General features: G+C 38.3%; 1 protein-coding gene across 1 annotated transcript in view; it reads right to left on the reverse strand.

Moving 5' to 3' along the window:
- The window catches only part of CNTNAP2 (contactin associated protein 2), a 1,116,355-nt gene that overhangs the window by 499,051 nt on the left and 600,732 nt on the right, over positions 1 to 16,572 (reverse strand). The window contains exon 9 of the mRNA XM_075418555.1: positions 3,342 to 3,491. Within this exon, the coding sequence (XP_075274670.1) occupies positions 3,342 to 3,491 (150 nt within the window). The remainder of the gene's footprint in view (positions 1 to 3,341; positions 3,492 to 16,572) is intronic.

The following is a 16,572-nucleotide window of genomic DNA, read 5'->3' on the forward strand; positions in this document are numbered from 1 at the left end:
AATTTTTCAGAAAAATTGACATTGTCTCCAAAATTCACATTCAAACATTGTGGTACTTCTCTTACAGCAAAAGCTGTAGTTATATTCACAGAAAAGGTCTATCTAGTGTCTGCTTTACTACTTTGCGGCAGTACCCATTTTATCGTAATTACTTTTCTCTTTAAATTCTCCAATATATTTTTGAGAAAATATTGCACCGCAGTGTGGAAATTCAGCCTTTAAATCCTTTCTTCAGCAAAGGCAACACCATTGCTTATAGTATATATTTGCTATACTGACACCAGGAGACCAGAATGTAAAGAGAGACACTTCTCCTGTGATCATGGAAAGTTAGTAGAACAAAACATTTGTATACATGCGGTACCTCTTTCAAAGATGAAACACGAAAGAGTATACGTGTTCAGGGCCTTCTAGAAATGCTGTACAAGCTCTCTGAACACAAATTCAATGGACCGAGCATTCTCAGTATTTTGTAAGGCCAAGAAATATAGCAGTGGGATGGGATGAATACCATAACATTACTATCTTTAAAAGTCCTTGTTTAACTTCTGCATCTGTGATGTATGTTTGAATTTTAATAATACAAAGGTTTAACAGTCAAAATACCTGTAACTACTGTATTCAGATCTCTAGCAAAGAAATCTACTGGATTCCTTTCCATATTGAAAATGTATCATCACCAAAGAACTGATAATTCTTTCTGCTAGCCATCTAGCAGTCTGCAAAAAAACAAGCATAGTATCATCTGAGTTCAAGAAGCAGTTGTCCCTTTCCTAACCAATTATGCGTATTTGCAGAAAAAAGTATCTGACACTTTCTTATCTGAACTTACACCTAATGAAACTCATGAAAATATCTTCTTTGATGACAATTACCAAGCGGCTCAAATGCTTGAAGTTCCCCACCATTCGCCTGTCTACATCCTCCTCTTGCAAATATTTTTTGTTAACAGCCAGAACTTCGAGTGCTTATAAAGAAAAATAAGGAGAAACACATCCATATAGGGGGAATAGAACACAAATAACTTTGCCTTATAAAATGCAGATTGTGAGTACAAAGATTAGGTTTCTAATATGCATCCAAATGACTGGCTTTAAGTTGCAAGCAATCGCTAATTAACAGATATATATAGCAAAATAACTAACATCTACATAGCAATATTCATGGGGGAGTAATAAATAATAAATGAGTTCCTCAGATTCAAGTCAAACATAAAGCTTCCTCAGATTCACAGCTCGAGACAGTTAAAATGCAAAAGCACAGAGTTGTAAATGCAGACTTCTTCTTTTGAAATAAAGCTGGACATGAATGTTAGGACACTGCTATTCTTTTGATATACCTTTAGAATACCACTTAGATTAAAAGACAGTAAGGAAAAAAAAAAACCCCATAGTTTATGCAAAGGGACCATGTATCTGGGTGAACAGATGTGGGAATGACACTTCAGGGAATTCATGACTGACTTTCACATCCCACTAGAACAATATCTACATGCACAGTTTTTTTATGGAAGGATGCTGGAATTACCAAGTACAGGTCCACAATTAGAATTAAAGCAGTTTTCAGAATCCAACTGAAATGACAACAAATCAACCTGTATTTTGACTGAGAAAGGGTACAAAAACTACCTGGAGAAACTAGAAAATCTATCCCTCACAACAAAAGAGTCAGGGGTAAAAGACATTTCAGAAGAAATCAGTCTCTCTCCAGAAATGTAATAAAGGTCCGGGGGTTTAAATTCTGAAAATTAACAGAATTTAACACTGGATCTATTAATGTATGGCATTTCTTTTCATTTTCCCCTGCGTGTGCTTAATAACTCCATTTAATGAGAATGTCTCAGACTGTTCTGACAAACTGAAAGTAGTATGTTTCGACAACAAAATAATCTTCAGGCTTTAGCATGTGGCAACTGGCTATGTTAGACCTCTTCTCTGAGGCAATATGCTAAAACAACTGTTTAGGATACTAGCTGAATTAAGGATATTGGAAAAGACCCATGTTGCAGCAACAGGAAGTTTAACTCTTGTGACAGATCAACTTCAATTTGGTAATATTTGTCTTACGCTGATATCATCATTGCCACTATGTTTCCTGGAAGTGTGTCATCAGGATCTGCAGGATTAGAATGTATTTTTAATTAACTATATATTAGTTTTGTAACATTATTTAAACACTAATTTCCATATGTATTTTTAATGATTCCACTGATAGGAGATAATGAAATGAGAATAACCTCGAAAGGAATTTTTCCCTTTCTGCTTAGGGTATTTCATATGCCACCAAACTTTCTATCACTTAGGTAATGCTATGACTATTTATAGCATCGCAGTTGTATTTTATTTTGATTAGCTATGCACGTTGTAAGCTTGAAAAGAGATTAGTTTTAAACACTGCTAAATTCTAGTTTAAAAATTTGTGCTCTCTGGCTGAAGCTTTCATATGCAACCCCACATGTGGCACACTTCAAAAGTACAGCTTACAACTCTTTTTTGATCTTAATATTTGAGCTTGCTGAGAATTCTGCTTGAACAAAGACTGCAGGTCACTGCTGAATTGGATGTTTTTAAAATAGCCTGGCTAGCAGTATTAAAAATAATATTTACACTTGAGTTAAAAAACCCTTAATGACCTTCCCCTGTAAAATAGTAGTGTATCAAAAATATTTTTGGCATGCTAAATAGGCTTTTTAATATAGAAATTTAAATATGTATTCAAAAATTCCATGAGTTTTGATGGCCTTTTTTGATTTTCATAAATGTTAACATAGGAGAGTAAGAGGAATATATAATCAAGCCACAATTTGCAATAACTCTTTTTAGTACATTGTCTGTCAATAGACAGAAATACTGAACAATCTAAGGCTTCAACTCATGAAAGCTTCTTAATTACCCCACAATCACGACAGCTTTTATAAAAAAATCAGCAAAAGTTTAAGGCCTACCTTGAACAATGATATTTTTTTGTCTTCAGGATTCCAAATTTGAAAATATAAGTTTATCTCTCTTCTCAGTGCCATTTAATTAAACTACTAATGGAAGGTTCCCATTTCAGAGAATTGTCTCTGAAACATTCCGAGAAGATCTAGGAAATCATTCCAAGTTAGATTGGCTCTTGTACAGAACTTCTCAGGGTTTCTTTTGCAAGGATGAGGAGTTGTAAAAAGACTCTCAGAAGTGAAATTAGGTTTAGCATCCTACTTTTTGATGAGCAGCATCTAGCCATTTTAGTCATCTTAAGATCTATATGAATGAATTACATCCTGAGCTCCATTTCACCCATAACGTGGATTAAAAGACAACAGCACTTTTAGCAGGTATTTGTTTTGATATTTTTTTTACCTCCAAAGAAATATTTCTCTCCAGTTTTAACTTGCAGAGGGCTGTTTGTTCGAACAGCTGAAGCTTCATCGCCATCAATGGTGAGGACCGCAAAATTCTCCTTAGCTAGGAATCGGACTTCATGCCACTGCCCGTCATTGAGACCAGAGCCTAGGAAGAACAGAAAACATTGCAACATTTTACTTAGTCAAATATTTATTGTCTTTAAGTGTTTTGTGTGTGTCTCTCCCAGGCTCATTACGTAAGGTTTAATGAAGGCTATTGCAAAAATGAAATCATTTTAGTGCAACAACAAGGCATTGATATTAAAGTAACTATTACCAAAAATAATAACATTATATCATAAATACTAGCCTTGGACCTACCGAAGTGTTCATGCTGTAAGGTATAATTGTTTTAATTACAGATGTTATCACTCACCTCTCCCATCAAAAGGCCATATTCTACTTTTTCCTAATAAAGACTCTCTCTCTATTGTTCCTATGATCAGGTTCAAGAGAAAAATATATTGATTAATCCATTTAGCTACAGTGAGTAACAAACCCAAAGAGCACATTATGCTCACAATTGCTGCCTTTATCAAAAGCTAGGTATTTCCAAGAGAAGCAGAAGAGAAATACAGGAGGGGGAAAGGCTCACGTGGCAGGTGAGTTCACAGCTAATCCTGTCATTGGGATGTGGGGTTAGTCACAGAAGATGAAGACATTATCACAGAGGCTCTGCAAAATCAGCAAATGCCTGCCAAAACCCTCAATGTTAGGGGAGCACCATCCTCCCAGTACTGACAGCAGTGAAGCAGATGGACCCGTTCATTCCGTCAAATCATTTAAAAACCTGAATTTATATACTTCTGACATTGTCTCCAGCAGCTGGCAGGAAGCCAGTTTGCCTGACATGTTAAGCTGCCATTGAAGAACAGCGAAAGAGTACTAGTTTGTACTGATCATTACCGTGCAGGCAGGTTACTTTGGGTCAGCAAGTTAAGTAGCAAACACTCTAATGAAAGTAAATTCCAAATTACAGCACCTCTTACAAGTGACATTTTCTCCACCTAAATACAGGGGCTAAGTGACCTTAGCAAAATGTCATTTGCCAAAACAAACCGCAATTCAATAAGCTGTTTCTAAAATTAAGGGGGATGCACAGTATCAGTCGAAGTACAATGGAAGATAAACTTCCCAAATATTGAAAAGAATGTTATCTTCTGTGAACAAAGAATACTATTCATGGCAAAGAGATATGCCCAGACATCTATGAACATTTTTTTCCCCACTGCTTGCATGTGTTTAAGATACAAGATCAAGTCCTGAAATAACATGGAATGTTCTGCCTTGGAATATTCTTAGAATATTCATCAGTGTGAATAAAAGTGGCAGAAGCCTCTTAAAAAAAATCTACCAGTAAGAAATGTTTCTACCAAAACTGGTTCAATGTAGTGTAAGAATAGATGAAAGGCCTGATATACCACACACGAGAAAAGTTTTCTGTTTGTGAGCTCCTTTTTCATTTTGATCACATTTGACAATGAAGAAACTGAAAAACACAGAATTACAACGCAGATAAATTTTCTACTGATAATAAACTCAGAAAGGAGAAGCAGACACACCTTCTTACAGAGTTCCAAACCAAAATTGTTACGGTATGCATTTCTACAAGTGAAGTTTATCAGAACACAATTAAAATTGCAACTTTCCATCTCGACATGACCCACCATTAAAAAAATCTAAGGCAGTTTTTACCGAGGTATTCAGTATCGTCTTAAACTGAGGAACAACGATTAGAGACTTGTGGACAACAGCCAAACTTGGCTGTTAACACAGGAGGGATGAGAACAGCGGCATGGGAATGGGCTGCGCGTCTGCGAGTCCAGAGGGAGGGACGTCTAAGGCACTCCCTGGGAAGGGGGACATCACAGACACCAAGAAACAACGCGACATCAGGCGAGAAAGCGCCAGGCTGCCCTGCACCGCCGTTCATATCACGTCAGAAGGTAAGCTTCTGCACCCGGACAGGCTGTGACCAGAGAAATGACTACAGGGGGGTCTTCCAAACCTGCCCGCCTCTCAGGAGCATCCGAGACATCACCGGCTTTCTCTCTTCTGATATATTTACACGGCAAACGTCTCTCTTCAAATCTTCGCAGCAGTAACTTCCAAGGCCACTGCTGTTCGTGCTTTGATATGTTGTTTTGAGATCGTTCACCAAACTGACAAAACCTTCTAGCCGATTTAAACACAATTCGGTATTAACACACACAGAAAACTTTACCTGGTGCAGCTGCCCCGGTGCCGGCATGAGGGCTCCGCTGCCTCCGCGGTCTCTGTGAGAGGAGGCGAGGCCGGGCCGGTCCCAGCCGGCTGCAGCGGCCCCACCGCCGGGCCCGGCCCAGCCCCGCAGCCCGCCCCGGGGACAGCCCCGCCGAGACAGGGCCGAGCGCTGCCCGGCGGCGAGGGCTGAGGGAAAAACCGCGAGGAGCGGCCCTGCGAGTCCCGAGGGGAGAGCGGGAGGAGGCGGAGGGGGCTCCAGCCGCCCCCCGCCCCAGGGACGGGAGCCCCGGGAGGTCTCCGGAGGGAGCTGCGGCCGGCGGGAGCCGGCGGAGAGGAGCCGAAAAACGGAACCTCGCAACCCCTCCAGGCAAGAGGCAGGGGAGGGAAGGTGGATCTGAGCACGGGGAGAGCTGCAGGTTACCCGCAAAAACTATTTCCATGCATTCTGTGTGTGTGTGTGTGCGCAGATTCGGGCAAAATACACCAAGGGGGACACATTGCTGCCTGTAAGGTTCTTGCTAGAGGCATGACTGGAGAAGCACTGGTATTTTGCCTGTGTTTATATTTATATTAATATAAATTTATATTAATACACATATATTTGCCCCTACAAGCTTGCATTGTTTCATCAGTTCCTGAAAGATCCCACCACCTGCTTTATGGACTCTTCACTGCACCGACCACAAAATGATGGCGAGTTAAGGCTGTCTTCTTCTTCGCTACATGTACGGACTGTCCTGATGGAGCTTTACAGTGTAACAGTAAGAACTGTTCTAGCTCCAAAGTTGCCACAAAAATTGAAGTGCAGTTTTACATTTGCTTAGAAAACGTCTTACCGCTACATTTTTCCATGGCGTGTAGCTGTGAATGCTGACGAGGACTGCTCGCTAGCGCTCAGCAAGCACTCGCTGTTGTCTTCACAGAACTGTGCTCCCCGGCAGTGTAACTAAGAGCACCTTTTATCTCCACCACTGATTTTTTCTGCTTTTGATTTACATGTGGTTTAGAGGCAGTAGTTGGTGTCAACCCTCCTATCTTAACGCTCTGTTCCAGGACTTCAGTTGTTACTGGGATACATGGTATATTCTCCCATAGGGGATAAGTTTCTACAGTTGCACAACCTACTTTTACTGTAATATTTTATTGCATGCATCATGTATATTAAGGAATTATTTCTACTTGGACTTAAAAAAAGTTAAGTTTACCTGAGAACTTTCTGTAAACCAAGACTCGAGAGCAGAATATAGCTCTTTCTATTCAAAGAATTTTCAGCTGGAAAGTTTATAACGGACAACATCCCAAATGCACAAGGATGATTCCTCATTGCACTTTAGTCTCTGTCATGTGAGCTGATTATATATTTATTTGCATTCTTTTTTCCTTACTGTAACTTTCTTGTATACAAGTTGAGAAAAAAAAGAACACATACTGCTGCCACCACAAATTCCCTGCTGAGTTCTGGAAAAGCTGGTTTCATATGCAAATTAAATATGTTAATTAAATGTATTATCCCTATCTAGGATTTCTATTGAAATGACATTATTTTAAAAGTAGGACTCTCGAGGTAGGCACTTTGATTGAACAAGAAGAAACAGATGTTTTGCTTATTACAGACATGGAAGAAGGACTAAATTAACAAATACCAAAAAAGTACAAGAGTTTAATACATAATGGAAAACTTAGAAAGATAACATCTTGGTCGAGTTATGCCTGGAAGAAAACTACAGTAGCAAGAATGTAAAATTCTTCTACAGTTAATCCTGTGCAATCAAATCCGCTTGTAAAAGGTACAGACCCATGCGGTGGCTATTAATGAGTGCTAGATTATACAGCCTGCTGATGTACATGGACAAAATTCTTGGGAAGTCAACAGCCTAACATTTGCTACATCAGAACAGAATGTCGTTGTAATTTTGATAGATGGCTGTAACCCAAAATCCAGTTACAATGTTTAAGAATAAACCAGGGAAAGAATAGTATCATTAGCACTCCATGAAGCACTGAAGCAATGTAAGGCTATGCAGCTGCATACTGGTCTTTAGTTTCTACTGTTGTAGTAAATATTTTATGTTGTCATTTCTTGTAAATTCTTACTAGGAGATGAAAACCTCGATACGCGGGATGGGGAGATGCCAGAGCAGAACAGGGAGCAGACACATCAACAAGCCTCAGAGATGCTGGAAACAAGGTTTTTCTGGGCATTCAGCAGTGACTGCGTGTATTCCGTCTAATCCAGGAATCCAGAAGTCCAGTCAAAGTTTCTCTGCCCACGGCAAGATCCACCCTGTCTGAGGCTGAAGGCAGAGGGAAGGTTTTGTTTATAACTGCTTTCACTTCAGCCAGCCAGCACCATGTTTCATCTGAGGATGCTGTTGCATTACTATTCCTGCCTAATCCCTTGCTAATTCAGTACAACTTTGTACCAATATTTCTGACTGTAAGAAAACAAGCCAACAGTATTTTGTCTGAAACATTCAGCTGTGTTCAAAAATACAGCAATATAGGCCCTTAATATTCAATCAGAAAAAAAAAAACCCCACCAGGATGTAATTACAAGAGCAGTGCTTTTCTGTGTTTAGCTAATCATATTTTTAAACTGGAAAAACAAAACCACAGCTCTTCCTACGGTAATATTTTAGATTATTTATGGAATAAGCTATCTAACTACGTGATCTGTTTTAAGATTGATGATTCAGAAAAGTCCTTTTCATTTTCAGTTTTATTCATTTTTAAGCTATCCAGATTAGCAGTAAGCTAAGACAGTGGCAAATGCAGTCCTTGAAGGGATTTCAGTGGTGGAAAACGCTGTTCTCCAACAAAAACAAAACAATAATGACAAATTTTGTCCTTATGATTAAGCTCAGGGTTCTTTTTTGAGGTGAGTAGTTGGAAACACGCCAAAATTTTGCCTATTGGTGATATTTTACTTACGATGAGTTTTCTCTGCAAGTTAATGCCAGAAGAAAAAAACTCAAACATTTAGCTTTAAATACATCTCTAGCCTTGTATATATAGGATGTATTAAAAACAAACAAACAAAAATGTAGGTCTTTTTCTTGTTTTCATAGGAAATTTCTAACACACCTGGAAACTGGAATCTCTGTATGTGTTTCAGCTTGCAGAAAGGATGCTGTTGTTAATGAACCTTTTTCCACTGCCCTCTTCCTCTGTTCCAGTCCATGTCAAGCCAGAAAATGTTGGCTCTAATAATGCAGTCTGGTGCCCTGGACAGGCACAGGATTTTGTACATGCTCGATGGTAATAATCTCGATGAATGGCTCCAGGATTAATCTTTACTAAGAAACAGCCTATGGCCACACATCCGTTGCTTAGCATAACTGTTCCTAACTTCCTCAAAACTCCTTCCAGATCAGCATCTAGCTTTTCTGGTTTTTTTTAACTGAGAACACTATAATTACTATATAGCATTGTGGCCCATGGCCAGATAATATATCCTCTTTTAGACTTGAAAACAGTTATCTACATCTTTAAGAATACGCAGAACACAATCAACTTCCTTTCTTTACTTAAACCACAAACATGCTAATGCAAAATCTGACCTATTCTTAAATTTCAAATTATTTCGGTAATCATTACCAAAACTGGTAATATAACTACTCTTTTATCTAGCACACACATTTCATATAAGAAACCTCCAAAACTGGTAATATAACTACTCTTTTATGTAGCATACACATTTCATATAAGAAACCTCCACATTTTTTTTAGAAAAGAGTTTGTATTTCCTTTTTTTCTTCTTGTAAATTATAAGAAATGAAACATCTTAGAAAGAGCATTATACTCATAAAGCTTTAACTTCATTTTACATAGTTTTTACAGTCACCTGCCAGATACCATTCTGCACTGAATTACTATTAATTTTGTATGCTCAGCATCTTACTATTTTGATTTCAGTGAGCTAACCAGAAATTTCCTTTTCATCTTATGAAACTTAGAGGTACTTGTTTTATAACTATTATTCTGTCACATTTATCCATATTAGATAGATTTCTTTAGCTTTTTTGGAGGAGGCCTTTCTGAATTTGAAGCTTTTCTATATCGCTACAATTATTTATAACATTTACTGTGTATTTATTGTTTAGATGGCTAAATTGTGAAAAGAATACAGCAGGTAACCTACTTCACTTTTTCTTATCTTTGAACTAATGAAGTTCAGATACGTACAAAAGCATGATATAGTGCCTACTCTTTGCACATTCATGCCAGATAAATAATACATAAAAATAAAATAACTAGATATTCCAGACAGGGGAGAAAAGTGAATCTGCAACTTTTAATTTCACAACACTGCAGTATTCAGTGAAGAGGAGCACAGACTAATTCTTATTTCCTTAGATTTTCTCACAGCTGCCCAGCTTGAACAACTTGACTTTGGTTTAAACAGAATACTTAATTACAAACAAAACAGAACTTGGTGGGGAGGGTTGTGTTGGTAAGAAAAAGCAGATACAAAAAGCAGAAAAAAACTCCATGTGACTAAAGGTAAATTGATGTTTTCTGACCAACAGCAAAAATCAAATGTAACTTTGTTTTGATACTGAAATCCCTGAGACGAGCTTCCTGGCGATGCCTCCGAATCAGTAAGAATATTTAAGAACAAGTTTTAGTAGGAGAGTACTCAAGGGTATAAAAGCCATGCATATCTTTAAATACTCTGCCAAACTGGGGCCTAAATATGTTCCAGACATCCAAACAGGTCTTTCGATGCACGTTTTCTAGCAGTTATCAATGCATGATTGAGAGCTTGAAGCATATGATGGGGGAAGAGGTGATCGAGCTTTATCACCTTACTTGAGGTACACTGAAACAGCTTTATGTTGTTCATCTGGCAATACTTTTAAATCAGCACCTGTAACGCTTCCATTATGCTCCTGTTTAGAGATATACAAAGCTCTAGGGTCAAGATTTTCTGAAAGGAAATTCACATAGCAGCCCTTTTTATGTCTTAATCCTATTATACAAAAATCCTTTTTATCATTTTAACTTCATTGTACATATGCCTTATGTTGCACTTTTCTTCTAAGCACAATATAGCACTTTTTGCTAGGATTTAGCTGTACCTCTGCCTCTGTTGCAGAGGCATGAACTGTAGAAAAAGCAAACCACCTGCTCCCCACTTGAAAAAAGTACCAAATGTGGACATAATCTAGAAAATACCAATGACCAATCAACTATTCTTTCTTCATGATTACTTTTCATTAAACTTAAACAACTTTAAGAACTTCTTCATGCTGAGGGTGACGGAGCTCTGGAACAGGCTGCCCAGGGAGGTTGCGGAGTCTCCTTCTCTGGAGATATTCAGGCCCCGCCTGGACAAGGTCCCATGCAGCCTGCTGTAGGTGACCCTGCTTCGGCAGGAGGGTTGGACTAGATGACCCACAGAGGTCCCTTCCAACCCCGAATGTTCTGTGATTCTGTGATTTATTCTTCAAACTGGGAATATTCCACTGCCAGAACCAAACAGTGCTATATCTGAAGACTGATTTTCCTTGAATGACTGTCCATGCTGTGGTTGAGGCCCTATGAGTGACACCTTGAGCCTGAATTTAACCTTGCCTTAGACCAGTTCCGAAGCCATAATCAAAAGCAGTGAGCTGTATGCAGCAGAAGGCAGTATTTGTGCATAAACCAAACACCTACAGAGGTGGAGGTAGTGGTTTAGGTGTAAACTACATTTAGTTTTTAGTTTGTTGCTGGAGTGTGTGTATAAAGCAAATCTCGCAATTGTTCTGCATAGCGGACCTTGCTTTGTATTAAGTATCAGTCTCAAAGCCTGAGGACTCCGTTTCCTTCAGATGAAAGTAGGTCCAAACTGACAAGCCTCAAGCGTGCAGATGACATTTTATGGACTTGCAGGTCTCAGCATGCACTGTTGGGCTCTGCAGATCCACTCCTATTGTGTCGCACTGCTTGCTACCGCAGACATAGCCAGGTCTAAAACGTTGAAAGCACCTGCTGAGAACATCGGGATCTTGATTTCAAAAGAAAACAGCCTGTTCTCTTCCACTGAAAGCCTTAAGGAAAAAAGTGATTAAACACTGCTCCACCATAGCACTCTGTGGGGTGTTAAACTTACTGCAAGAGAGGAGTTCAGGTGGTATCTCCCTGACCCAAGAAGAATATATTTGTCCCAGAATTTGCATGTATTTGCTGGCACAGATTAATTTTTCATTTGTATTAAGTAGGCGTGTTTTTCAAAACCAGAAAGCCAATCAAAAAAAAAAAAAGAATAAAGTTCTTAGTGAACCAGAGTAAAGTCTTAATATAATGATCGCTTCAAATGATCCACTTTATTGACTAAAAATATTGGGTTTTATACATTATGTTTTCTTTGTTAAGGGCACAGTAGCAGATACGCAGAAAAGAAAATGTGATAAAATATACTCTGTCTTAAAGGGAACCACAATAATAATATCTGGACCTCAGGCAGCGGTTTTCTCAGAAAGTCAAAGCACATGATTAAAATGTTAACATTGCAGGACTGCTTTGCAGTTTACCGAATCTTGCCTTTCACAGACTGCTCTCAGACAATGCAAGTTATACCTCGAAGTGAAGAAGAAAATCAGCAGAAAGTGTGTACTCTGACTCTGTCCATGAGCTCTGTCCTAGGTTTTAAAAGCCTAGTTCATGCATTCATTTAGGAAGAAGCATCTAATGAAAGCAGCCTTTCAGCATAAAAGTTCTAAGAAGCAAAGGAACTTAAGAATGTCTCCAGTCCCTCTGTTTCCCTACCAGTTCAATACAGCAGCATTTCTTCTCATCTGCACCTTTCGCTACGGGTTGTCAAAGACGAATGTGTAGTTTAAATGACTAAACTTTATGCCTTTGAAAAGGTGTCAAACTATCTATTCTTCAAATATACACTGCCTTATTTTGCTGCTCCTTACCACAGCGTTAGATGAACCCCGAATGTCAGCGAAGTTTCTCCACAGACTCCTAGCAAATGAGGACTGAGTCCAGCCCACCCCTGATGAGAGGAAAGGCGGTTCTCTCAAACGCAGCCGCGCAGCGGTGGATCGTTCAGCGCATCAACGAGATCAGAGCTCAGAAATCCACCGGCTGTGAAGGAGGACAGCCAGGAATAGAACAGCCCTGTCAATACGACTGGTAGGACACTGGGAAAGCTGGCATGGGAGAAACACAAACAGCGATATGTACTGCGCATGCACGTCATTAAGGGATCTGAAATTGTGATATTATCAATACAACTTTAAAATCATGTGCCTCAAAAATAAAAAAAGTATTTATTAAAGATCCACACAGATACGTCTTTGTGCTTAAGCTACTGGGAGTTCAGCTGGGGTTAATGCCACTGGAGAGGTAATTGCAACAGCGACCTAAGTAAAACACCTCTGCTGAAGTCCTGAACCTGTGGGCATCCGTACCAGCTGAGAATTTAGGCCAGCATATGGAAAACTCCTCAGTTTTCAGAAAGCTGGCTTAGTCGGTTTGCAGGATCTTTCACACCTACCAATCTGAGATAACTGAAATCATTGTAATGGAGAGGCAGTAGCTTTTCCCAGTTACAGCTGCGACTAGATTTCATGATAAAAGAATTCGCTCCCAACTCAATTTCTGTATACTATACACACTCATAATTACTGAAGCTGTTCTGAGAGTGAGGGAATCAACCTGCATTAAATTAATACCTTCTGAGCCTGAAGTAAATTTAACTGCACTGTCCATTCTTCTGCTTTGTTACTTTGACCTTTGTTCAGTATTTGCCTCCTCTTATGTATGAGTAGAAAAACTGTATTTTTATAACCTCTTCTAATACAATCCCCCTAAAACCACGCTTAATGGAAAAATGCATGATGGGAGTAAAACATTTGAAAACAACAAAGGAATAGGTAGGAAGATCATAAATACTGCATTCTCTATCTTGTATATAAAATTGCCTTGTTCTTACCTATCAAGCGCCTATTTAATTTTTTCTTTGTTTTAGTAAGCAAGAAAAGAAGTAAATTATACCAGGGAAAAAAAGTAAAGGAAAAGGACAGGAGTTTTGTTAAATCTGTCAAAGATTGGGAAATACACAGTTTAGTCTAAATGTTTCTCCATAATCATCATCCGATACTTAAGAATGAGGTGTCATTTCAGGAATTATCAATAATTAAGATTTCTTTTCCAAATTTTTTTTCTGTCCACTCACCTTTTAACATTTTCATTGTGTTTTAGATCACAAGTGAGACCACAGCAGAAAACAGAGAGGTTAAGACCTGGTAGATCTTTATCTTTTTTTTTCTTTCTTTCTTTCTGTAGCTTTTATTAAAAATTATTAATGCAAATTCAGATTTTTTTTTAGGGTCAGAAAATTTCATCTCACTGTAAAATTTCTTTTTGATAGGAACCTGAATTGTACTGCTACAGTAATTTTTCATTGCAGATTTTCTGTTGCATTTTATGCATTAGGTGGTCTGTCATATGCATAATTAGTAATTATAGGACCCACAGTCAGTAAATCATGAAAACATATTATCTTTGCATCATACTTTACTTGGGTTAACAACATTCTGATGCATAGTAGAGGCTGTCACTAGCATTTTATGAAGATAAATCATTCAACTACGCAACTCATAAGCTGAATTGTAATAAATCATTCAGTTCACTATTGTTAAAGGCCTTGTGACATTGTCGGTTAAACACGGCTGAGCACAACTTCTTGATTGTAACAGGAATACATGCTGCTGCCAACAACTGTACCCATGCTGGTGGCCTGGAGACCAGTGAGGGACTGTGGGACCAAGTCATCTTAGAAAGCCTATTCTCATTTAGAGCATCAATAATTTCATTTAGCTATTTGGGATCTGCTGGCAAACCCCTCCTCTCCTTGAAAACAACAAAAAAAAAAGAAGAAAAAACTAATTATTTTTCAGTTCGAGCCTTTATATAGCGCATACACACCTTACAGAAAAGTTACTACAGCTATTTGCTTTGCTGTCATTCTTGAAATGCCAGATGCCTCTGTGAAATGACGTAACTTTTGAAAAATAGCATACTATAGAATTGTCATTTGGTATTCTAGTGACAAATGAGGAAAAAAACCACCAAAACTTAAATTATGATCTAAAATGAGGTTACTTTATAACTACCACCTGAAAGCTGCTACTAAAAATAGTGAGTAAAAAGCCAAGGAATTTGAGTATGAAATTAATTCTATTGAGGACTTACTGTGTTTTTTAAAATTCTCTAAGATATCCCTTTGCAACAGACATTGTTACATACATTTAGCTTTGGAACTACTGAAAACCCGAACATGATTTTGTTGCTTAAATTGATGCTTACAGAAGATGTTACACACTCAAAACCCTACCTATTTATTTTTACATTAATTTATCTGCCCGTTCCAATTGTTCATCACTGACACCAAGCAACTTCAACAATAAAATGTTACAAAAGAACAGCTTTGCAATTGTCCTCAAAATCCACAGTAAATAAATAAAAACTAAGTAAATAAACAAACATATTTACCATAGCAAATCTGGCGTTTCATGCATGACTTGCCTTCATATCACAGAGACCATCTGGAAATGGATTTTTAGTAAACAAAACTTTGCTAAAAATTTGGTGGTGTAACTAATGGTGTTTTAGTTTGATGAAAAACATAATAAAGCCACATCTGAGATTCCAAAGCATGTTAAACGGAAATAACATGTCATCATGGATTGTTCCTTATCCCTTGCTGGCAGGAAAACTGGTAGAAGTCAAAAACTGCAAGTGACGCTTTTACCAAAATAATTTGTCTACACATTGCTTTGCTTTTTAAGTTGTTCAGTGCAAATTAATGTAGGCAGCTGTTTATAAAAACTTTCCATGCTACTTTGCTTAAGATTGGGTTAAACAACACAGAAAATAAGGGCAGCTTGATAAACCTTCTTGTTCTGTATTTGCCAACTTCTTTTTACACAGCTATGACCTGTCAAACTGGTAATGAAATGTTGATTTATTAGAGAGGGCTGGTAATTATTGTTACTCTTTTGCTAAGGACTTACAATTTTCTTAGCTCTATAGAAAAACAGGAAACACGCGAAGTCCTTAGCGTTTGCTTTCATTCTTTTAAGAGATGACAACAGGAAAGCCATTTCAGTTTCGGCTACTAATGTTAGGCTTACAATCTGGATCAAGCTCAGTCCCTCTTCATGTGGTTTAGTTCTTTATAATGTTACATTTGTTCTTACTGTTACTATGCCGTGGGAATCTCCAGTTCATTCAAATAAAAAGCACTTCTAAGCCAGAAGAAGGAACTTTCTCCAGGTTTCCATAGAAATGTCATGCTTTGGGGGAGGTTACTCCTGCTGAATTAATGAGGTTGGTTATGATAAAGCCGCTCGGGTCTAACACTGAGAAAGCGCAATGAAGCTTGCATTTTGATGGAAAATCTGGAAGTTGACTCACATAAAAAGTAGTAAGAATTCAATCTGGGTAACAGTTTGAATTCTGATGATCTTCTTTTTGCAACTGCAGCCATATGGAATGAGCACATTCACTGTTAGTCCTGCTGATAGCAAATTAAACATCTTGAGCCATTAAACTTCTAATTCAACAGAATCTGCAATTTCTTAACAGGAATATGGGAGATGATCTCCTGACAGGCAAACTGCAGGTCTGGATTCAACTTCAAACCTTTCCTCTCTTACGACCTTTTGAATCTAGAATGAGAGTAGGCTTCCGAGTTAGAAACCAGGAGCCCGTGTTAACAGCATGAGTGATGGTTTGTTTATAACGATGCGACAGTTCTTGGTCCTTGTCATACCAATTTTTAGTAGGCCGAGTATCACCTAGCAACGTTGGGAGAATTCTGGATGTTTTTTCTCATATCTGGAGTGGTTTTGCGCTTGTATATCTGGCATCTAAATGGGAATATTCTAGCATAGAACGGGTATTTGGAATTCCGTGTAAAAATTTACTACATTTGAAAAACAACATGATGGACAAGGCCAAGT

This window comes from Opisthocomus hoazin, chromosome 4, assembly GCF_030867145.1.
Source record: "Opisthocomus hoazin isolate bOpiHoa1 chromosome 4, bOpiHoa1.hap1, whole genome shotgun sequence".
Taxonomy (NCBI): Eukaryota; Metazoa; Chordata; class Aves; order Opisthocomiformes; family Opisthocomidae; genus Opisthocomus; species Opisthocomus hoazin.